General features: G+C 40.4%; 1 protein-coding gene across 2 annotated transcripts in view; it reads right to left on the reverse strand.

The window, feature by feature from the left end:
* TMEM163 (transmembrane protein 163) overlaps window positions 1-26,129 on the reverse strand; it is a 201,783-nt gene that overhangs the window by 24,463 nt on the left and 151,191 nt on the right. For both annotated transcript variants that reach the window (XM_039874531.1, XM_039874532.1), the window contains exon 5: window positions 19,503-19,599. In XM_039874531.1, the coding sequence (XP_039730465.1) occupies window positions 19,503-19,599 (97 nt within the window). The remainder of the gene's footprint in view (window positions 1-19,502; window positions 19,600-26,129) is intronic.

A 26,129-nucleotide genomic window follows, 5' to 3' on the forward strand; every position in this document is an offset into this window, starting at 1 on the left:
ATCTCCGATCTCTTTTTTTTATATAGCACTTTTAACATTCAAACACATGTGTGGCTAAATTTAAAATTAATAAAACTGAAAACAGTTCCTCATTTGACTAGCCACATTTCAGGTGTTCAATAGTCACATATGGCTATTGGTTGTCATATTGGAGAGTGTGTATTTAGAATATTTCCATCATCACAGAAAGTTTTATTGGATAGTGATTTGGAAATAAGTTAGTTATTCCCTCTGAACTGGGATAAAGCAATAGGTGGCTAGAAAGTGGTCTTAGACAAGTACAGGGCAGGGCGGAAGCAGAGAGAGATTGTAACCTGGCAGATAGTCTAAAAAAAGTAGTTAGGCAAGGAGATCAGACCCGGAGTTCAGCAATCACAGGGCTAAAATTCATCATGATGGACCAAAACCCAGCCTCCAGAAGGCATCTAGGGACTGAGTTTAATTGTTACATACTTTTTAACTGAGATATAGTTAACATGTGAGAAAATGTACAAGTTTTAGACAATCAATCTGATGATTTCTGGCAATGGTGACCTCCATTTAACCACTCCCCAAACAGAGAACATTTCCATTGCTGTAGAAAGTTCCTTCATGTCCCTTTCTCCACCCCCTCCCCGCCCCCCACTACCACCTTCTGACTTCAATCACCAGGGATAAATTTAGTCTATTGAATTTTATGTAAATGAAATCATAGTTTTGTCTGGCTTTTGTCAATACAATGTTTTTGAGACTCATCTCTGTTGTTGCAAGTATCAATAGTGTGTTCTGTACTGTCACTGCATCTTAGTCTAGCGATCAGTTTCAGAGCCCTCCCCATGAATGGCTTTCTATAATTCACTCTAAATGCCTCCTGTTGATACCAGGCATTTTTATTTAGGTTCTTAATGGAGATGGACGGTTGAGATGCAAAGAACAGACAAAGAAATAGGAAGAAAGCTGATAGGGTCTAATTCTTTCCCCTTACATAGGAGACTATCTGCCATCATGAGAGCTGTACCTTCAGGTCAAAATATCAGAGTGAAATGAGCTCAAGTGGAGAAGCGGCTAGAACAATCTACCCCATCAGTGTCTACCAGCAGCCTCCAAAAAAGCCAGTCTGATCAATGACCAAGATTTTGGCTGTCAGGGCGTCCCAATAAAACTCCCCAACCTCTTCAACCTGCTAGCTAAAACTGAATTCTACCCACTCTCCCTGCTATGAACTGCATATTTGTGTTCCCCCAAAATCCATATGCTGAAGCCCTAATCCCCAGTAATGGTTTTTAGAGGTGGGGCCTCTGGGAGGTAATTAGGTTATGAGGGTGGGGCCCTCATGAATAGGATTAGTACCCTTATAAGAAAAGACACAAGAGAAAGGATATCTCTCTGTGCCGTGTGAGGACACAGTGAGAAGGTGGCCATCTGCAAGCCAAGAAGAGTGTTCTCATCAGACACCAACTGCTAGCACCTTGATCTCTGCCTTCCCAGAACTATGCAAACTGTTCGTTGGTGAAGCGACCCAGTCTATGATATTTTGTTATAGCAGCCAGACAAACTAAGACATCCACCATCACTCTCACCAATATCCCGTACACAAAAAAAGAGGTGAGGTGTGAGTTAACACCTGTAAATCAAATTCATTTTTTGACTGATTCACATCATCACATGAAATGGATGGTCTTTCTTTTCTGGCTGGTCATCAACCAGCAGCAATTTCTAACATCATGACACTGAGTTTCTCCATCTTCCCTGCCACCCTCATTTTTTCATACGGCTTCATCTTAAAGCGTTTTTATTCACAGTGTTGCTCAGAGAAAAACCTTTTGTAGAAAAAAAATTTTTTTTGGCAGTACCGCTTGTCATGTCCTGCTTTAAGTTTACTCCTCATCGTAGGTGATTACACCAGTGGTTGTAATTCCAGGTCACAGTGAACTGTGCTCACACCAGACAAAAGCCGTGTCTGAAAATCCAACTCCCCTATTCCCCCAAAGACCAACACTTTCCCTTTTCATAAATCGTGTGACAGGACGTGAGAGAATATGGATGCTCGCTTGCTTACGCCTGCAAAAAAAAGGCGTCCTTTGCTTTCCTAATGAGGACAAATTTCAAACCATTCTGACACTACACACGTTATAGAATTTCCCAGGGAAACGCTACTGCTGGCTGAATAATAAATGTATATCGATTTATGGCCCCAGGTGAAATTAAAAGTCATTCTTACCCTCAGATCTTTTTGTCACCCCCAGGCAGATGAGAAAAGCTGGCAGATGTGGAGAAAATTATGCCCAGCACAAACCCTTGATTTCCGCTGGTTATTAAATTATATTGACAAATTGCAATGGATTCACATTAAACGACTTCGCAATTTTTTTAATTAGCATATCAAGTCATTTTGATGTCAGGAGGGTTAAAAGTTGGTGTTTAGACAATTAAGTAAGCAGCTGGGAGGTTCTGCAGCCGATGGGCATTGGGGTCACTGGTGGGACTTACAGGGAGACTGAAAGCCCTGGTCCCTGGTGAGTTCTGGCTGGACCGGCCCATCTGCAAAGTCTTGTGAAAAGAGAATGGGCACCATGAAGCTGAGGTTGCAGGGTCACAAGATGCCACAGAAGAGGGCAAGGCAGCATCAACTGAGGCACTATGACTCCTTCAGGGACAAGGAGGACACTGTGAAGTGCTTGACTGCTACTCCAAGATACAGCCACATTTCTGTTAAACAAGGCATCAGTCTGATAGCTGTTTGCTAATGCAAAATAGGAGAGCAGGGCTCACTAGGGACAAGCACTCTAATCCCTGAAAACTGCCATGAAATCTGAGATGAGCCATCCTGGCAGGGCTCAACACACCTTCCTGCCAGGGAGACCACTGGGTATTTACAGGAAATGACACCTCCAAGGTTCCCTAAAACCGGGATCAAGAATAATGACTTCTCTGCTAAATCCTCATGACACAGAGGCATTGTGCCCTGAACAACTCTGCTCTGCAAAGGAAGGAGGGTCTCCTGGCTGCCTGCTTTTGCTCCCTTTGTTGGTATGAGTACCACGCCAACACGCCAGTAGCAAACTAGAGTGCTCCTTAACTAACAGTCATAATACAAGCAGATACTACTATTAATGCCTATTAAAAATGAGGCTCTTTTCCAAAGGTTTAATAAAAAATTTTATTTTAAACATAACCATTGCAAGATCCCTGTTGGGTAGAAATTATGACCCCAAAAAGAAGCTAAGTGACCCCTTAGGGTCAGGTCACACAGCTAGTCAGTAATGTAGACATAATTCAAAGCCCCATCTGTCTGACCTAAAGTCTACTGCCCTTCACACCTAAAAAATGCAGAACGATCTTTCCATAATGTTGCCTGATGGCCCTGAATTTCAATTTTGCCTAAATAAAAAGAACAAACAATTCACAATGTTAAGAACATTGCTTCAATATTTGAAAATGCCTTAAAAATCAGAAGGGATTCCAATTAAAGATGATAGAATGAACACATACTCAGCTTTTATAAGACCACTAAATGGCAGCATAGAAATCTTTTTTAAAGGCATGAACCCACAAGGACAAAGAAGAAAAGGATGACAGCCACAAAACTGTGTGAGCTGGGAAAGTCGACAGAATAGTAGGTGCCTTCAAGGAGCAGGGAATGGTGGAATCCCAGGGCAGAAAGGGAGGTTGAAAGCAAGATGCCAAAACCCCTCAAGGCTCAGGAATCCACACACCACCAGGCATTCTTGGAACAGGGGTAAAAGAGGTAATAGGAAAAGCAGGAGGATTCGTTGACAATGCCCTTGAGAGGCCCAGACCCCTCCCCTCTGTGCACAGTGTTTTGGCGCTGTTTCCCAGGAGAAAAAGCCGACTCACTACACAGATCAAAATAAAGGGTCTCTGCACTGGGCACGCCAGGTTCAGCTGAAGGCAGGGACTACTGAATTGAAAAGAGGGGGTTAAGGGAGTTTACTTACTACCCTTCTAAGGTGACTAGCTCAGGAAAACAGAGAAAATTATTTAAGTGCATTAAATAAAATGTACAGACTTATAAACAAAATTAATTATATTAGCATATACTTAATAAGAGACAAAAACTGCTTTAGTATTATAAGTAAAATATATTAAATAGCAAATCCAATAGCAGATTTACTAAGTACAGTAATTTTAAGATGTAATAAGCATAAAAAATTTTGAGAAATCTGCAAAACCAATCTTAGATTTTAAAAAATATCTGATTTCATTTTATCAGTGACAAAGTCACAAGTACTCTAATGTTACAACTGTGGTTTATTGCCTAATTTTATGAGGGAAGACAATGCTAAATTTCAGATAGAAGTGAAATTAAAAAAAAGATAAAAATTCTTTCCAAATAAAGTTCATAGTTCCCCTAAATTCCATCCATGGACCCAAATACCAGGTTAAAAATCTTGGCCCTAAAATTGAGATCACATTGACAAGCCTCATCTAAATAATTGTAAATGTATTCTTCTTAAATGTAATCTGATGACCAATAATCACTAGACTTTTGGGAAGCCATCTAATACTATAGAGACCTGAACAAATAGAAAAAATGTTGCTTGGCAACAATGGTATGCAGAGAGAAGAAACTTTTTAAAATTATCATTAGCATCACCATAAATAGGAGATATTGCACCTGTCATACAAGAAAAGGATGTTATAAAAAGAACATATAAGGAAAAAAATTCTTAGAATTTAAAAACATAGCAACAGAAATTAACAACTTAACAAAAGCATCAGAAGATAAGGTTGAGGGAATCTCTCAGAAAGTAGAAGAAAAACATAAAAAAATAAAATATAGGAGATTTAGAAGATCAGTCTAGGAAGTCCAACATTTGAATAATAGGAAGGCCTAAAAATGTAGAAAGCAGCAAAAAAGAAAGAAAAAAACATTAATAAAATAATTTAAGAAAATCTCCCAGGACTGAAGACATGAGTTAAATCCTCACCAAGGCTAATAACTGTAAACTTTCATCAGAACACTGACAACAAACAGAAGATGTTAAACACACAAGCTTCCGAAGTGGAAAAATGGGGCTTTAAAAAAATTTTTTTTAAAAGGAAAAAAATGGGAAAAAAAGGATTGGTCATTAGAATAACATTAAATGTCTCAAAAGCAACACTAGAATTAGAAGACAATGAATTATGCCTTCAAAATTCTAACAGTAAACTCATTTCCACCGAGGCAAACCACCAAATAAAGTATGAAAATAGAATGCCAACATTTTCAGACATTCAAAGTCTCAAAAAAATGTGCCTTCCTTGTATCTGTTCTTAAGAAGCTACTGAAGGGTATGCTCCTCTAAAACAACAGAGTAAACCAGGAAAGATAACAACATGGGATCCAATGAGATACAACCTAAGAGAAAAGTAATATGCATCCCCAGGATTACAATGAATGGGATGCCAGACTGACAACAGCGGAGCTGACCTAGAGTGCGCACATATTTACATGCATGTAATTGATATTATATATTCACTTATTAGTATGAGGGAATCACACAACATAATGCAAGAAAGGAAAAAATAAATCATACGAGACTACAGGGCTCAGCTATAAATAACATTTACAATCTTAATAACAACAATGTTGAATATTGATCTAACCAAAATAACAATGTATATGTACTGGGAGGTTATCAGGCAATGGGAGATGATTAGAGGGCCAAACAGAGTGGGAAGTCAAGAAATCATGCCTTAACTTCAAAGGCACGACGTAGCAACATGTGCGTGTTAGAGATGTGAAAGTTGAAAGGAGTTATAATCAGTTGCCTCTAGGGAAGGGATAATTTTTTTAATGAGTTTTGTACAATAACTGGTTATTTGCATTATATACACATACAACTTGGATGAAAATTAAAACTCAATATAAAGGAGTATTTCAGGGCAGTAATTTCTGAGTATATTACTCAGAGAAAGAGAATCAGCAGTAGAAAAATATTAAGAGATGTATTGCAAGGAACCGGCTTATGTGACTGTAGAGGCTGGCTAGGCATGTCAGAGATCCACAGAGCCAATTGTTAGGAAGGGCAAGCTGGGACTCAGGCGGGAGCTAAAGCTGCTGTCCACAGGCAGAATTTCTTCTTCCTCAGGGAAGCCTCAGTTCTGCTCTTAAAAACTTTCAAATGACTGGATCAAGCGCACTCAGATTATCAAGGATAATCTCCTTGACTTAATGTCAGCTGAATTATAGATAGTAATTACTTCTACGAAATTCTCTCCCAACAACACCTAGATGAGTGTTTAATTGAACAGTGTAGGTGTCCATGGCAGCCTAGCCAGTGGACACATAGACCTGACATCACACTGAGAGTAATCCCTGCTGGTTTGGTCTTTAAAGAATCTAAACTGTTTCTCACTTATAAATAATCAGGGCTCCATCAGAGGTCCTTACCTGGAAGAGTGTAGGTTAGGCCAGAATCTGAAAGCCACCTAAGACCTATAAGATACAATGTGAACAAAAGAAAAAATAAACAAATGGGACTACATCAAACTAAAAAGTTTTTGTACAGCAAAGGAAACCATCGGCAAAACAAAAAGACAACCTACTGAATGGGAGAAGATATTAGCCAGTGATATATCTGATAAGCGGTTAATATCCAAAATTTATAAAGGACTTGTACGACCTCAAAAACAAACAAACAAACAAACAAAAACAATCCAATTGAAAAACGGGCAGAAGACTTGAATAGGTATTTCTCCAAAGAGGACATACAGATGGACAAGAGACACATGAAAAGATGCTCAAGGTCACTAGTCATCAGAGAAACACAAATTAAAACCACAATGAGATATCATCTCACACCTGTCAGAATGGCTATCATCAATAAATCAAAAAACAATATTGGCGAGTATGTGGAGAAAAGGGAACCCTCATGCACCATAGGTTAAGAATGCAAACTGGTATAGTCCCTATGAAAAACAGTTTAGAGGTTCCTCAAAAAATTAAAAACAGAACTACCATATGACCCAGCAATTGTACTTCTGGGTATTTATCTTAAGAAAACCAAAACACTAATTCGAAAAGATATATGTACCCCTATTTCACTTCGACACTATTTACAATAGCCAAGATATGGAAGCAACCTAAGTACCCATCGACAGATGATTGGATAAAAAGTTATGGTATATATGTACAATGGAATATTATTCAGCCATAAAAAAATGAAATCTTACCATTTGCAATGGTGCAGATGGACCTAGAGGGTATTATGCTGGGTGAAAGACAAATACCATATGATTTCACTTACATGTGGAATCTAAAGAACAAAATAGATGAGCAAACAACACAAAAACAGATTCATAGATACAGAAAACAAACTGGAGATTGCTAAATGGGAGGGGAGTTGTGGGAGGTGGGTGAAAAGGTGAGATTAAGAAGCACAAATTAGTAATTAGAAAACAGCCACAGGGATGTGAAGTATAGCATAGGGAATACAGTAAATAATACTGTAATAACTGTATAGTGCCAGGTGGGTACTAATCGGGGGAACGCTTTGTAAATTATATGTGTCTAGTCACTATGCTGTACACCTAAAACTAAAATATTATTTTAAAATATAAGCCTTTTAAAAAAGATACAGTATGGAAAAGTGCCATGCAGAACATACTTCTATGCAAACTAACTTTGCCAGCTCCTTACATAAATGACCATTTGTCTCTTACAGTTTGAAAACAAAACAGCAAAATATGAGATTCCAACAACAAAAACTAAACAAACATAAACCTCACTTACCCACCCCCCAGAACTGAGTGTGAACAAAATAGAAAGATCCACTAAATATGAGAACTTAATGAACTAAAAAGCAAATTGACAGACTTGATCTATAAATCAAATGCAGGTTTCTTAAAAAGATGAAACAAACTTTTGGCAAGCTATCTTAAGAGACAAAAAGCAAGAACACAAACATTAGCAGTATAACAAAACACATAGTACAGATGGATTAGCGATTTTTAAAAATCATATGAAAGTAACATGAGCAACCTTAATGTAGTTGATTTGAAAGCCTGGATAAAATAGGCAATTTTCTAGAAATACAAATTTTGAAAAATGTTCCAAAAACAAAATGTAAAAATACTTGAGATGGCAGAGGAAAAAAACTGAATAATAATAATGATGATGGTGATGATGATGATGATAATGATAGAAACAACAAACATCTATTGTAGCACTAAGTGCTAGACACTTTTTAAATGCTTTTTATATGCATTAACTAAGCTAATCCTTATAACTCTATGAGATAGGTATTAATGTTATGTTTATTTTACATATGAAAAAACTGGAGCCAAAGAACTAAAGTAACTTGTCCAAGTTTCACAGCTGATGCACCCAGAACGTCTGGCTCCGAAGTCCACTATCTTAACAGAGAACATACACTTACTGCCTCTCCAAAAGGCAACAGCCTCAATTTTGTAGATAAGCTCTACTAAAACTTAAAGAAGCAAATAATTCCTACATTATGACCAGTACTCCAGAGCACAAAAAAAAAGAAGAAAAGCAACACAACTCATTTAATATGGTACATAAAGACCGAGACTTTAGACCAATGTCACTTACAAGCATAGATAACAGAAGTCCTAAATGAAGGGAAAAAAAAAAAATCCTAAATGAAGTAGTAAGTGGGAACCAGCAATGGATTAAAAGAATAATACGCTCTGGCCAAATAAGGTTTATCCCAAGAATGCAAGGATGCCTCAATATTAAATTACTGATTAATTCAAAATATGAACATCTTAACGAAAAAGAAACATCTCAGTATATACAAGAAAAAGTACTCAAAATTCAACACCTATTTGTGATTTAAAAAAAATTCTTAGCAAAAAAGAACTTGAATAGTCAATTCGTCCTTCCAAAATTAGCAGCAATCCATTAAATATTGTATTGAAAATGTTGGCTAATAAATAAGACAAGAAAAAAGAAATATTAGAATGGGAAAAAGGAGACAAACTGTCATTACATAGTATACACAAAACAAATGATAAAAAAACCTAATTTTTAAGAAGTCAGCAAGGTTACAGTCCAATGAAATCAATTTTCAAATACCATTAGCTTTTTATGCAGTAAAAAACTTAGAAAATAAATATAAATCCTTAAAACAGCAACGAAACTCATAAAATATAAAGGAATGACCCTAAAAAAAAAATTTACAAGATCCTTATGGAGAAGATTACAAAAATTCACTACAGCACTAAAGGAAAACATGAAAGTAGAAAAATGAAATGGAAAGGATGATTCAATAGTTAAAAGGAGCCAATTCTCTCAAAATTAATAAATTAAATGCAACCTCACTCAATAATACAACAGGATTTTTCATTAAATTTGGCAAAGTAATGTTGAAATTCATATTGAGCACTACGGATACAACATTAGTCAAAGCCACTTTAAAAATCCCAGAAAAAAGGGTGGTCAAACATTAAGACATTGTTTTACAGAAAATAAAAAGTACGACACTAGAACAGAAGGACCAAGAGATCCACAGAATGGAACATAACTGGCCCAAGTCCAGAGACAGACATGCACCTATAGGAATTTGGTGTATGACAGAGGTGGCCTTTGAAACGGTGTCAGGAAAGTTGCATATTCATTTGCGAACAACAAAATTGGATCCCTACCTCATATCAAATATGAAAATAAATTCTAGATGAATTAAAGATTCAATTTTAAAGCTTAATTCTTTATATATATTAAAAGAAAATAAAAAGATATAGACAAACATCTTTATAGTATCAGGGCAGTAAGGCTTTCTTAAGCCCCTATCTCCTCCAATAAAACAAAATCACTAGAATCCCATAAAGGATTGATAACTTTGATTATACCATACCGGAAGGTGGGCGTGGGAAGCAGGGGTCTTCTAATAGGAGAAGTAATTTTCTTCTAATTAAAAAGAAAAACTACATATTAAGAGAAATTCTTTGCTACCTGTATACAAGATTCATACTCAGAACATATAAACACCATCTAAAAACCAGTAAGAAAAAGACAACAGAAAAATGGGCAAAGGATATATAAAGAAGCAGTTTATAAAACAGGAAACATGAACAGACAATAAATATTAAGAAGTATAATCAACTTCACCAATAATCAAGAGAAAGCAAAAAAAAAAAAAATGAGAGATCATTTTTCACCCAGTAGACTGAAAAACTGATAATTTTGAAGATATCAAGTCTGGTGACATTCTGAGAACATAAACAGGTCACTATCCAAAATTCCTCTCCTGGATATTTACCCTAGAGTAACACCATCTGCATACATTACACATTTCCATGATGGTACAACACTGTTCATTCTAACAGCTTTGTAATGAAAAAAACAAAAAAAACAAAAAAACTGGAACCTACCCAAATGCCCATCAACAAGTGACTATAATACATGAATTTATATGAGGGAAATTAATATTATGTATACTGTAGATCTGAAAAACATGTTGACTGAAGAAGTTGCCGTGTGATATGTACAATATCCATTCATGTAATAACACACACATATTTCTTATGAACATAGATATGTATCATACAAAAATCAGGAGTGATGGTCAAAGGAGCCAGATGTATATAGGCTGCCTCACCTGCATGTCACTTGTTCACATACAGCACTAGCACCACAGCACGAAAGAGAAAAAAAACTCAAGGCTATGAATGGAGGGGAGTGGTCTGGGACAAGTCCTCATTACTAGCTAGCTGTATTTCTCCCACAGGTGTATAAAAATGTCCATAGCAAGGTCCCAAGAAACCTCTGTTTAGGATTCCTTGAAAGATAAACTCCTCTTGGTTACACCATTTTTTTCTTTTCTTTTTTTATTAAATTTATGGGGAGTAATGTTGGTTGATAACATTATATAAATTTCAGGTGTACAAGTTTATAATACCACGGCTGTATACACCCCTTTTCTAAGTATGGTACTGGCCTATTTATGACCTGGTACAGCCAGCGGCCTCATGCATGCCTGAATTCATTCATTCAACATATGTTTATTAAGTTCCTGCTACAAGCCAGGCTCTATTCAGTGCTGGCAGGACAATGAGCCTTAAGTCTTCCAAGAATTTACAGTCTATGCTGGGAGATAAGTAGACAGAAAATTACATTGCAGTGTGGCCAGAGCTACCGCTGCAATCAGCATGAGGTGTCATGCTCAGAGGATGGGCGCTCACAGGGGAGCTGGGTGGTGTTCGGGGAAGTCCAATGGAAGGGGGCTAGAGTTAGGTAAAATAGAAGGACAGTAGGCAGAACCTCATGGCAACACTAACTTGCATCAACGTTGCTTCTCACTAGCTGAAGTGGGGATGTGCGGGAGACCACAGCTTTCAACAGCAAGAGTGTTAACTCAGCTGTTCCTCTTCTAGCCTTCTCTGTATACATACTCTCTCTTTGGAAAGTCCTGACGCAGAAAATAAAGGAGGAAGTCCAGGGTCCCGCCTGAAGCAGCTGGCCTTCACGAGTGCCCCGAGTCAGCCTGATTTTCGTGTTCTGCCCCTCCCTGGAAAGAAGGGCAAAGACCCTGTACTGAGTCCATGGGGGCTGCAATGACCAGAGAGCCCACTTTAATAGGATTATTTAAGAATTAAGGATTTTTACACAAAGGCCCCAAACTACTTCCTAGAAAAGTATCAAATGTTGCCCTAACAATTCAGTCAAATGTGTGACTTCGTCACCAAAAACCAATATTCTGGTCACAGGCAGACTATTTCAAAGTAACGGCACTGCTTACGTGATAGGAGGATGGAGCCCAAGTGATTTACAGGAGGAGCTCTCATCGCTGGAGGAGCGCACTCTCGAACTAACGCTGTCCTGTACTAGGAGGTATTGTGAGCACTGTATAAACAGGAGCATTTTTTTCAAACCTTGGGAAGTAAAAAGGCATTCGGTATGATTCTCTCCATTAGCTAACCGATAAACAGAAAAACAGAAATGTTATGAGGACGGCATTGTCCATATTATACTTAGGGAAATGAATGAAAAAAATATATTCACTTTAAAAGGTTAAACAACTTTTGGAAAAGTTTCTTTTCTTTCTTCAATAGATAAGCAAGTGCTCTCAAAATCTCAGAGAAAAAGAGATGCTAAATTTGAAGTGCTGCATTTTCACATTCCAGATGGAAAAACAAGTGCCAACAGATTAAATAAATAAGGTCAAACACAGATTCATTGGAATAGCAAACTACTCAACCTTGACCCAGCAACATCTATCTTTGGAAAATACCAGTATCCTTAAATACACAGATGCCCCTAAATTAGACTGGGGGATGGAGAGGAATGAACACATTTCCTTCCTTTTTTCTCCCCCTTCCTCCCCACCTCATTTCCTTTCTCTTCTCCATTTTTATTACCAGAACCCAGCAGCCACCTAAAGTAGGTTTTCACAGCACATGTCATGTTGGAATCTCCAAGGCCAATGGGAAAATGGCGGGTATGTGGGGGGACGGAGTGTAGAGTTCACTCCCACTCCCATTCCGTAGAGTGTGGAAAATCCTAGACTTGAAGTTTATTCGGAATCTCTGTTTGACTGAGTCTCTGGGTCCTAGTTTCTCAATCAGAGAACTGACCCAGTTACATTAGCTTTTCCTGAAGGCAGACTTTCATGTCTCAAGTTCTGTGGTACTTCAGGAGGATAATCCACAAGACAGTAAGAGCCCTCAAACAGTTGTCAAAAGACCTGGTTCCATCTGTGTGTGTGCCTGACACTGATATCATGCAGTCTGGAGGAATATTTGTTTCCTTATCAAATGGCAGCGAGTCTAATGCCTCTATCTGCTTCAGGAACACTGTGATGGTCTTAGGAGACTCAAGCTGAAAAGCACCTTTTTGAGGTGGAAAATGTAAAGAAGTGTAATAGACAGAATAGAACATGGCAGACTGCTCAAAGACATATCAATTCTGATTAAAATCCAAGGCTAACACAATGAAGGAAAGAGAACCAATAAGAAATGCTCATACAGCCATTTCCTAGGTAACGTCTAACTGATAAACAAATCACACTGTGTGCAAGAGATGGAAAAGATAGCGTACCCATGCTTTCAGATTTACAATGGTTAATACTCTCAAGAGCCTGAGCTATCAGGAGGCACTCCATGAGTGTTTCTGGCAACAGGACAAGATCAGTCATACTTCAGCAAAAACTCCTCTTACTATGTACCTCTGATGACAGCTGTTATAGTTAGCCTACTATTTACACTTTCCTCTCTTATCATACACTTTGTCTTCATATTACTGCCTATTTATAACTTTTATCGGTGTCCATATCCTCGGTACTGAATGTATGGGCTGCAGTCAGGAAAATAAAATTCAGAGTCACTTAAAATATTTATTTTCTACAGATCTGAGCAGGATTCCACCTGTCCTAGCAATGTGAGGTCATTTGTGGCCAAGTACAGCCCCCAGATGGATTTGAACTGCATATATTTAAAGTGTACAGCTTGATCAATGTCGACATATTTTTACACCTGTGAAACCATCACCAAAAGCAAGAGCATATTTCCAATACCCACAAAAGTTTCCTTGTGACTATTAAAGAATTCCTTCTTTCACCCCCTCCCACCATCCTAAGGCAACCACTATCTGCTTTCTGTCACTACAGATTAGTTTGCCGCTAAAATTTTATATAAATGGAATGATATAGAATATATTCCTTTCTGCCTTGCTTCTGGTAACCACCTTAATCATTCTGAGGTTCGCTCGTGTTCTTGCATGGGTCAACAGTGTCTTTTTATTGCCGAGTAGTATTCTATTACGGAGCTCTACCATGATTTATCCTTTCACCTGTTGATAGACATTTGGGTTGTTTTTCAGTTTTTAATATTAGAAATAAAAATGAAATAAACATTTGTATAGGAGTCTTTGTGCAAACATACATTTTCATTTCACCTAGTGGTAGAATGGCTAGATTGTATATTAATGGATGTTAATGAACCTCTGATCTGTTTTCAAAAGCGGTTATTTTACTCTCTCAACATTGTATGCGATCTCTAGATACGCCACACATTTGGGTTTTTGTTTGTTTGTTTCTTTGTTTGTTTGTTTGAATTCCAGACATTCCAGTGGGTATATAGTGGTATCTTATGGTAGTTTTAATTTGCAATGGCCTGACAACTAATGATGTTGAGCATTTTCTCCTGAATTTACTGGCCATTCATCTCTTATGAATTGTATGTATAAATCTTTTGCCTATCTTTTTATTGGGTTGACTTCTTCTTAAGCTGTTCTTTATATATCCTGGATACAAGTCCTTTATATGTGCATTGTCTATGCTGTCTTGTCATTTTCTTAATGGTATCTGAGAAGAGCAAAGGTTTTTGATTTTGATGAAGTATAATTTTTGAGTTTTTTATTTTACGGTTCACGCATTCAGCGCTGAAACCTTTGCCTATCCCGAGGTTGCAAAGATTTTCTCTTTTATTTTCTTTTAGAAATTTTAGAGTTTTAGGTTTTACATTGAGGTTTATGATCCATTTTGAGTTAATTTTGATGAAGGGTGGATGTCCATTTTTATCCAGCTGCTCCAGCACCATTTGTTATAGAGACTTTTATTTCTTCTATTGAATTGCCTTGGTGCCTTTGTTAAAAACCAGTTTACCAGATATGTATAGATCTATTTCTGGACTCTCTGCTCTCCTTGAACTCATGCAGCCAATAATAATCTACTTTCATCAGTGTTCAGTTCTCTTCTGTTTAGAAGCTGGTAGGTCCTTGGCTCTAGGCTGAATAAAGAGGGTCAGCCTGCTGAGGTAATGGAATTATTCTGTCTGAAGTAACAAGACTGGGACACCATTAATAATCTGACACCATAATTTCTGCCTTTCTTTGCACAGTGCTGGGGAGATGTTGACAGAGGGGGATGTTGAGGACCTTCATTGTGATTGTTTTTCTAAAAAAAGTACTTGTCAACACAACTCCCAAACTAAATTTAGAGTTATGCTTGACAGTGTGCCATAGTGGAAGATAAATTTCTCTACTGCTGGTGGTAGATCCAGGATTTATAGTTTATTGCCCAAGAAGGAACCTACAGCATTACCCAATTGTGCTGAGAACAGTGTCCCCAAAGACATTTCCTGAACAGTTCAATACAGCCTTAAGCTTCCAGAACTAAAAGCATCAAAAGGTCAGCCAACCATCTTAGAAGTTTCTTTTCTAGACCAATAATATCAGCCAACATTCATTCAACAGTTATATGTTAAAACATCTTTTTACTATTTTGTTTTCCTAACAATCCCACAAAGAAAGTACCGTTATTATTTCCTTTTTACAAACAAAAAGCTGTGGCAAAGAGAGGTTTTAAACCTGCCTAAGTGCCTGCAGTTAGGAGGTAACAGAGATGAGATCTGTCTCCCTGATTTGGCTCCCACATCCTTAATCCCAAAGGTACACTGCCTCAGAGTATTCAGTCAGTACTGAGGAAATCTTTAGAAACTCACTCCCATGGATGAGACACTTGCTCCAAGGACCTGAGGCTGACAAGCTGACTAGGCAGGTAGCATCTCTAGGATGCTACCTGCCTAGTCAGCTTACCCGGCCCCAGAACTTTACTGCCTGCTCTACCATTCTCCTTCATTTCCTTTTGTTAAATATCTCCTACCTCAACAGGGGCCCAGTCTGAAATTACCTCAGGCCACAAATTGAAGTAACTTAGATTAGAAATTCAGAAACATAAAAAATCAGAATGTTAAGAGCAGCAGCCGCCATAGTAGTAGCACTATCTTCTAATGCCAATGATTTTAAATAAATTGCTCATTTTATGCTTATCATAAACCTCTGATGTAAGTATAGTCTTCATTTTACATATCAGGAGGCCCAGGAACAGGGAGACTAAGTGACTTGCTGTGGTGGTCAAGGGGTAAGAAGCAGAGAGCGGATTCACACCTCCAACAGTTCAGCCTTCCATGCCCACGTCCCACTTGCTAAGCAGCTGCCTTAAAGCTCTTCCTTCCATTGATTCCATCTGTCCCGTGATTCCCTCACTCAACGCTTGTCCTACTGCATTTTCCATTGCTTCTTGGTCAGCCCTGCCTGCGGTGTTTCAAGAGACAAAGCAACGTGGGCACACACTGGCCAGTGGCACAGAGGGCAGGTGGGCCATGTGGTAAGGGGTGGAGGCAGAAGGAACAGCCAGAAAGGTCAGGGACAGGACCAGCTAGGGGCCTGGACACCCTCCCTCTAGACAGCCCTTGGCAGCACCCTCTTCTGAGTATGAGCACCTTCTTACCCTGTATGAGAACACGGGGAAAAAAATACAGAAATGTAAAAAAGGAAATAAAAACAAAAAAAGTAAAAAGAAGTCATACAGGAGGTGCAGAACTGAAAAGCCAATGAACAGGAGGACCCACCGTACCAGGAGCCAAGACGGCCCAAGACTAGGCGACAAGGGTTCAAATCCAGACTGTGCCAGCTGACGACCTCAGGAATATCACTTCAGCTTTCAGAGCCCCCGTGTCCTACCGAAAAGGAGAAGCATACCACCTATTCCTTCTTACCAAAGTAGGGTGTGGTGGGCGTAAAAACAGGAAGAAGATGATGCTCCTTTCAAAGTCACCCACAGACATAAGGTGAGCACTAGTACCATGACATTTGTGACACTGCCCACTGTCCCCAACTTCTGGAATCACAGTTCATATTGCATTTCCAAGTAGGCTCTTTTGGAATCTGCTTCATTAACGATCCAGTGTGACCATGTGCAGGCTGTGAGGGAGCAGACTTAATGCCATTTGCTCATGAAACCCTTGCAGAAGATACCACGGCTCCCATTCCGGGGTTCCCCCAGAGCTGGACTGGCCTGACTGCCCTAGCACAATGCCACCAAGGGGCAGTTGACACCACCAAGGCTCAGAGCTAACTGACTTCACAATTATAGTATTCCTAACTGCACGATTTTCTGATTCAAAACCTACCCATTCTTGCAACTACTCTCATGCTAAGAATTGTGCATCTAACATTAAAAAGAAAGGTGCCGGGGGAACAGGCCTGGGGTAGGGAAATGCTGCTTCTGACAAATCCGCAGTAACAACCTGACAGAAAATCACACGTAAAAAGGCAATTCTGCAGCTGAGGGCAAGGGTGAAGCTATGACTTGGACCTAAATTCACAAGTAGGCTCTAAACGTCAGTCTCCCTGGTTTCAACCACCACAGGCCATAAACAGTTCAGTCTAGTCTCCCTGGTTTCAACCACCAGAGGCCATAAACAGCCAAAAGGCATGCTTCATTTGGCCCATTTCAAATTGTCCAACCATTCCCAGCCAGACTTTTAAAAAATTTTTAATTAGCTGCCAATTTATTTCACATTAAACACAGATTTCCACTTTCTCTTAAAATCTTCGGTGATCTGACAATCCTGGGTCCACATTCTCGCAAGGCAACTCTACTAGAGAACAGGCTCTTCACCTGAGCACACACTCCCTAACTGCCACAGACCTAGGCAGTTTCTCCTGTTCTCAGGACTGGCTTCTGTGGGCATCTGAGTTTGTGACTCCTAATTTAGATGGGGTATTGTGGACAAATGCTCATTTCTAAATTGCTGGAGAGGTCAGGGGTCTGGCTATAACCTGCTGGCTTCCTTGAACTCCAAGAGCAGAGAGAGGAAATCCTAAGACCTGGAATTAAATCGCCATTGGCTACGACCTGGCAGCATTTACCTGGCCCGCCACGTGCCAGTCGACTGACTAGAAGGCCTCCCCTCTGGAGACAGGAGCTCACGTATCTCTAAGGCACCTTTGCTACCATTCCATAACTCGGAAGGCGTGGGGGCGGTGGGAGCAGGGGGGTGGGGCGCGGGCAGGAACCACCTTACATCTTTTGCTCAGAGTTCTGATGTGATAAATGGGTGTGATTTTTAAATTCCATGCCAGGACTGATAAAAGATGCAGTGGGTGTGAGTTCTCCAAGGCCAGGTCCAGTCTTGGGCAAAATCACAGAGCTCTTCACCCTTCCTGACCCCAACCCGGGGTAGGGCATTAGACATTTGCACCTTGATAAGGATTTCAAGTTGGTGAGCTTCATATGTCAGAGGAGTATTTGCACCATAGGATATGAGACTGCTCCCAGTTAAAAATGGTTCAGCAATCAAGAGTAAACAAGGAGAGCCTCTGCAAGGGTCTGTGAGCACAGCTGTCCATTCCATATCAAGTTAGCCCTGCTAGAAATTGATTTTCAGTGACTAAATAAATGGATGCATCAACTAGCCTAGTGCTGAAAATTCCCCAAAATAAACATTTCTTAGAGTGGAGTCAGATTTCTATCTCTTGTAAAATACAAACATGTTAACTGACTGACATGTTAAACACACTTACTACTTTCATGTCTACATTTTACCTAAGCTTCAGATTCCAACAGAATGAAACGCAGGATAGCAAGTCTAATGGTGGAAAAAGGATGAAAAAGTCCAGGATCCTAGGTAACCAGGAAGACAAGGGTGAAATAACATAATGATGAGATGAAGGGAACATAGTAGAATAAAAAGTAATATCTGCTGAAAAAGACTAAAAACCACAGATAGGTACATTTCTACCTGGATATCCATCTTTTCTGCCTGTCACTAGACATTAGAGAACAAGCTTTTCCATCTGTGTGATAAATAATAGTTAAGATCCTGATGAGTTACTAAAGGAATGGCTCTAATCTCAATTTACGGTGAGGGTGGGGGGACTTAAAGCAGTCGCTTTAGTAGCTCTAACGAAATGCAGTATAATGTCTCACTTCATTTTCACACACACACAAAATATATACATGACTCCAAAAAAGGAGTAACATATTTTTCTAAAAGTGAAATTAAAGATCAAATAATTTAGGCCTTATATTAAGATCAGGCACAGTGCCAAGCTCAAATCAAATCACATCCTAAGAGAAAATCCAGTATTTTTGCATTTAAATCACTATGCAACTCGTATACAGAGAATTATTGTAATGGCAGCATTTTCACCTCTTGGTAAGTAAACCAGCTGCCTTCTATGAAGACAGCCTGATAGGAGACTGTAAAAATATTTATCTTCTCGGCATTCATCACGGGGGAGAAAAATCAGAGTGCAGGTAACAACTCTCACTCGAAGAACAAAACGTGAAAGACACCGCTCCGTATGAAATTGTGTCCTCCAGTTTCTGCATCAAAATGTCAGTTGTGTCAGAAAATCTGATGTAAACAGATTTACATACAGAATTAAAGTGCAAAGGTAAAATATAATTATTACGACAGTCACTGAATGGACACAAAACAACAAATGCCAACAACACAGATTGGATCACTCTGCTATATAAAAATCAGCCCATTTCTCTTTACATAAAAGATATCGTGCCTTAAGAATAGCCAAAATCTAAGGAGAGGAACACAACCCAGTACAAGCTCAATTATTTGCAGTCTTTTCATCTTGCCTAGTGCTTCTCTCTGCTAAAGTTGTTCATATTCTGCACTGAGTTCTTCAGGACTCCTAAAATGCTATATATTCTCTCTCCACTCATTCGACTTCCCCCAGTAAACCTGTGGAGAGAGGTAACAGGAAGCTGGTACCTTCAGAAAAGACCATTAAGGAAGAAGAAGGACCTTACCACTTCTGGGAGCAGCTTAGTTGAGAGGTCATGGATAGCTTTGACCACTATACATATGGATGAGAGAAGGAATATCACCCCCAAGATGACACAGGCTCTGCAAAGAAACAGAACATTGAGAAACTTAACTGGGAGAACTCCGCTCTGCTGGTTTACACAATGACAGTGGCAAAGACACAACCTGAGACATTGAGACCCAACCATAATTTGCCACACTCCCAACGTGACCACCCACAGTCTCAGAATTGATACTGTATCATCTCTAGAAGAATACAGGTCAGAATTTTATCACCAAAATCAACACCAGGGGAAAGGGGCTCACCATCCTACATAATCTCACAGCTTCTCATGAGTGCTGGCATGGAAGGGTCTCTAAGGCTGTGAAATACATACCCCCATCCTCATAACATGATATTTCACTCCTCCCTCAGCTGGACAGTACAGTTTAATTGCAAAGAGAGGAGGCTCTAGCATAATGCACCCCTATCATTTAAAGGTTGTTTATCTTGGATAAGCTACTTAACTTCTTTCAGTCTCTATTTTCTCACCTGTCAAATGGGAATAATATTTCTACCTGACAATGAAAGAGATAATGCACAGAGTAACCCATGAATGTTGGCTTAAACCAAGGAAAAGAAAAGTCCATCCTGGATGTCTCTTTCTGGTGAGAAGACACCTTTGGATTTTCCCAAAGATAAAAAGGAGGAATACTTTGGTAATGACAGAAGACAGCAAGCATATTTATGGCAAGATGGAGCAATTCTTGACAAAGAAATGAAGGGAGATAAGTTAAGGTCAACCAAGACACCCAGCAAAGGAAAGGGCTGGAGAAAATCAGGGATGAGGCCAAGGGTGAAGCCAAGGGTACACAGCCAGGGGTGTGATGTAAAAGAAAGTCTATGGTACTTGGGATGTAAGGGCTGTCTCTGCAATCCAGACACAACAACTCGCAGGAGAAAGAAAGATGGAAAATGAAAGTCAACATGAGAAAATGATGGTAGTACTACAAGGGTCAAAATACCAAATGAAAATGAAGAGAGAAAGAACAGACATCCAAAACACAACAAGGACTACAGTTAGCTCTAGATCACTCCTGTCCCAACCTAATGCCTCCAGCATCCGGTACCCTCCTCGGGCCTCTTCTCCCACTTTCAAATAAAATCGTTTTTCATTATCCATCTTGGATTTCCTTCTCTGGACTAAAAGAATGGCCCTAAGTAACATTAAAGTGGCACCTACTTAGAATGCTAACAAACCTGTGGCTAGACGTGTTCCCCTAAACCTAGAAGTCAGAAATCGGCAGGTGAACCAGCTGCTGGGAGCCCACTCGGTAGAGTTCTAAGCCACACTCTAGTTGTAGGTTTTACACAGACAGAAAGAAAGCATCATTGCCTGCTGGGGTGAAATATGAAAGAACAGAGATGTAGGAAGTCATGAATGGGCTGGGGGTCTTGGTTCAGATTTGAGCAACAGAAAAACCTAGCCCTATAAACTAAATGGTGATCCGCCCTGGGTGCCACATATCCTTGTAACCAGCCGGGGTAGGAGGGAACATACACTCAAGGGGGAGAAAAAATAATGCAGGCATAAAGTACACACTGACACAGCGGCAGGAATGAAGGACGCTAATGTGATGCATTGGGCTTGGGACTGCTCAGCACAGTCCTAGCAGGACGATCAGGGTGAAGGGGGCTACAGTTGAGAGAGGAGTCATACAGGAATGAGGTGTGCCTACAGGAGGCCCTTTAGTGACCAGATCTTGGGGCAAGACTAGGCTCTCCCAGGGCGTGATGGATCAATGCTCCCAAAGCAACCAGCCTCTGAGTCCCAGCCATGCCCACGGTTAAGATGGCTATGGGCCAGCCGTGTCCAACACCTGAAGTGGCCATTTCCACCTGTGAGCAAATGGGACTGTGACAGGTCACATTTTAGGAAAAGAACAAAAGTCAGGATAAACCTCCAAGATAAGATTTGTGATGTGGTTTTTTTCCTCCATTCAAAAAACTCCTGACTAGCAGAGGCTCTCTCTTTGATTCACCCTTTCACATAAATTCAACCACCAACTCAGTACTTCTCAACCCCGATGGCACATTGCACTCACCAGATTTTTTGAACAGCTGCCCAGAGACTGCTCCAGTTCAATTTCATCAGAAACACTGGGGGTGAACCCTGGCATCTGTATTTGTTTAAAAGCTCCCCAGGCAAGTCCCCACGTGCGCGAGGGCCGAGGGTACCTGTCTAGAGCCAGGTGTGGCCTTGCCATTAGGGAGCTTCCGCTATAGGCTAAAAAGCCACAACTCTCTGGATGGAAGGCAAGGAGGGAACGGTCATCCCAGCTGATAAGGAAGCAATGGCGTCTAATGGTCCCTAGGAGATTTGTAGTGTATCTGCGTACACAGCAGCTTTCTCCTGAGACGAGCAGTGCAGCCACCACTTGGGTGCTAGACCTTCTACAGACCATTTTTCACAACATCCTCAAGAAGACTCCATCTCTACACTCCTCGGGGGGATAAGAAACAAACGTCTGAGCTTCTCCCTGACAGGGAACGGTAGGACTGCAGGAATCTCTCTTTCTCCAGATCACCACAGGCATATCTCTATAGTGCACGAAAAGCAGATTTGGGTTTTGTTAACAATACTTACGGAGACAAGTATAAGAATACAATGGTCTCCTTACATAATATCTTGCTTATGTATCTTTAATTAAAACTATACCACAAATCCTTAAAGGGCAAGAACAATACTTTTATATCTCAGTGTCTACCACAGCACGTAGCAGGTGCTCCATATGCATCTGTAGAGTATACATAAACATTAACTAATTAATCCCCAGCTCATTTGTACGTTTCTATTACCAACGGGGATAGGAGGAGGAAAGACACTCCTGATACTTCAGCCAAAATGCCTGTGGAATAGCCCACATCGTAAAACAACTTTGAAGTGTAATGAAAATCAAAAGAAATTGATGATCTGGTTAGTTGCAATTGAATTTTACAGAACTGCCATCACATTTTCTTCACAAATATACCGATAACTATACCCCAAAAATGTTTTAAAAACCTATTTGCAACCTCTTTTAAATGTGTTTCGAATTCAAAAACCACAGTCACCCTTCCTTCCCCACTGCTGGGAGCCTGTGTGTCAGAGCAGCTTCCACAACCTAAGCAGCTATTATCAGCAGAGGGTGTGATGCTATTTTTTTCAACATTTTATTAATAATATATTGTGTTTACACAGCAGCTTTTTCCTCAGGCACTTCGAGTTCTGCACATCAGCTCATAAATGCCCTGGAGGCCACTCCCTAGACCTGGGTTTTTGTTTTCCTGCTATTTTATGGGTTGGGAATGAGAGAAGTATGTTTCATCAACACAAGGAATCAAAATGGGGGAGTTAAGGACTAAGAAGATTGCCCAAGGTCACACAAGGAGTCTGAAGTCCGCCCAGAAACAGAACCCAGGTCCTCTAACTCCCTCCCAGTGGCAAGTCCCAGTAAACCACGTGAGTCTAGAAGGCTCTGGACATCCACATCACAACCTCATGCCACCACCGCCTGGGGACTGTGGCGGTCACCAGGATGAAGCTGAGATTTGGGTCAGGAGACAACACGGCTGCTTCTGAATCTGCAAGTGCGTGCTGCTTCCTGGGGGAAGGGGGAGCGGTGAGGGTAACTGCTCCATCAGCACACTGTGGCCTTCACCTAGAGAGGCCGGTCTGGCAAGTAAAAAGGGCAGTGTGCCCACAGACCTGACAGCACTGAGAAGTCCAGTCACCAGAATGAACGCAGACAACTCCTCCCTCCTGCCCAAACCCCAGAGAGGGAGTCAGAAAGAGACAAATAAACTACCAGCCCCTTCAATATAAGGGGCTGGTAGTTTATTTGCCGAATTTAAATTCCCACAAGATCAGTGGTCATCAAAGCGTGGTCCACAGATCAGCAGCATCAGCATCACCTGGGAACTCGTTAAAACAGCAAACTCTGGAGTCCAGCCCTAGACCAACTGAATCGGACACTCTGGGAGGAGCCCAGCAATCTGTGTTTTACCGTTTTAATAAGCCTTTTGGGTGATTCTGATGTATGCTCAAATTTGAGTCTGTACTAGTCTTGCCAGAGACGTTTAATTTCTGAAAGAAAACTGGTTAAAGCCACCAGCACCTTCTTTTCTGTTCTGCTATAGACTATAAATTGCCAATTGTGTATAAGCATTATAAATCTATGAATAGCCTTGCAGGCAAGCATTCATTTTCACCTCTAAAATTACAGGGGCAAAATCTCTGACAGGTACTCTCACGTCCAAAATGATACGAGGCTGAAAGTTGTTGGTTTAAAGGCCTGTGGTTCACATTAATAAAGCCTGAGTTTTATTATTCCAATTCTAACTTATTTGCCGAAGAGAAGCTTCTTCTAATCATCCCCTAATTTATAAAAGATCTAAAGCACAGTAGTAGCCCTGCCAATTAACCAATTCAGTCTACAGCTTGAAGTGTAAATGTTTTATCATCTTTCACCCTAGTCTCCAAAGCACTTGTAATCCAGAACATTGTTCAGTTGCGAAATAGTACACACAGCACTTATGGGTGCACGATTTCTAATGCTGTTTTAGTCTAGCTAGCTCCTATTTCGCTCCATGTATTCTGCCATTTTAAATAAAACGACAAACAAAATCAGTTTGGAGACAGGGTAAAAAGGAAGGAGAAACTGAGCAAAAAATGTTTACGAGCCATTTCTCATTTTCTGTAATGGCTATGCCAAATAGTCACCTTTGTTTTTTAAGACTCTCAGCCTTCCTCACTCCATTACTACCAACACACTCCCCTCCTACTGCAGGAGTTCCCTCCTCTCCTCTTTCTGTTCTTACTCATCTTAGCTCCTTCCTTTGACTTTCCTAGGCTCTAGACCCCACCTCTCTTCTCTACCCCATCTACGTGCTAAGCTGTGAACAGGTTGTAGCAGGGGGAGGGTAGCTTGGACCAGGGATGGTCACTCAGGACAGAACTCACTGGGCAAGTGGCCCATACCCTTCCCATGGGAAGATCGTCCATCTCCTCAACATGTAACCATTTAAATCCTCTCCTCATTCAACAAACGGCCTTTTACTTACATCCGTAATAATATGCAAGGTGACTAAATCCACCCAAGTGAAATCTCATTTAGATAGGGATTATTTCTTGGCTTCTGCTTGAGGAACAAAAGTCAACATAGGAGACATTAAAGAATCATATTTTAGAGCAGTACAGTACAATAGAATTTTCTGTGATAATAGAAGTGCTCTACTCTGCACTCTCCAACACAGTAGCCACTAGCCACATGCAGCTATTGAGCACTTCCAGTGTGGCTAGTGTAACTGAAAAAATGAAATTTTAATTACCTGTAATTAATTAAAATTCGAATGGTCATGTGTGGTTATCACATCAGACAGTGCCGCCCTAAAGGTTGGGTTGAAAACAGACTCACCAAAGTATGTGGGGAAGGAGGGGCCAGGGGAAGAGAGAAAGTGGGTGGGGAGAACCAGAGAGAAGGGGTGGCGGGAGGATGGATGGGAGAGAGAGAGAGAGAGAGAGAGACAGAGAGACAGACAGACAGACCCAGAAGCTACTCATCAAGATCAGGTAATTTGTGTGGGCCAGCGGGGTCTGCCCTAGGAAACCCTGCACAGAGTCTCATGCTTTGGGTACCTTCCATCAATCAGTGCATCGTTTCTCTCCCTCCAGTAAACTCCCCCCAATTTCCCAGGATTACATGGCGAGTCTCACTCTTGTTCTCACAGGAGATCAAACAATCCCAGCCACAGCTACTGCTCCACCAGTGGTAACTGTATTTTAAAAGGGGATTTGAACTTCATTCACTCACATTTTAAGGTCTACATGCCAAGCCCTGAGGCTAAGGCAGATAACTTATTCTCAATCTTGTGAGAGCGCAAGTCTAGGATAGAAAATCATACAGGACAGTCCTTATTTATGAACGTGAAAACAGACAATGGACAAGGAACAAAATGAAAGGGTCAGAGTGATGAAATGCAACCTGGGGACAGGGTTGGAAGAAAGGATGGCTCTGCAGTGTGACTTTTAAACTGGATCTGGAAGAATAGGCAGGAATTATCAAGCAGAGAAACTAGAAGGCTTTGAAGGGCACCCCTTTGAAGGGCAGAGGGAGCTTTATGAGCAAAAGTGTGAAGACACAGCACTGTGGGGTAGAAATTCAAAGTGGAGATGCTGTTCTTGAAATAGCTGGCCTGAGGGGATCAGCAACGCAAGTGCCACATGGAGAAGGGCCCTGTGTCCAGCAAGTCCCCTTGAGATGACAGGCTCAACACCCATGATACACACAGATGGTATGCGAACCAACCAATGTGTGAAATTTAATAGTTATGTTTTTTAACATGTACATTAGGGAAAAAAAACGTGATTTTCACTCCATGCCTGCAAGGGTATTATTGCCTAGATAAAAAAGTATAATCATATTTAAATACATATTAAGTAAATAACAGCACAGATGCCACACTGATATGGCAAAAATCAAGTTGGAACACCCACGTCTGAGCTTGAGGAAACCTGCAGTGGTGACAGGAAGTTGTCCAAGAACTTTGAGCGAGGAAGGCCCATGATGTGATCTGGGCTTCACACAGACCC

This window comes from Pteropus medius, unplaced genomic scaffold, assembly GCF_902729225.1.
Source record: "Pteropus medius unplaced genomic scaffold, Ma_sr-lr_union100, whole genome shotgun sequence".
Lineage (NCBI taxonomy): Eukaryota > Metazoa > Chordata > Mammalia > Chiroptera > Pteropodidae > Pteropus > Pteropus medius.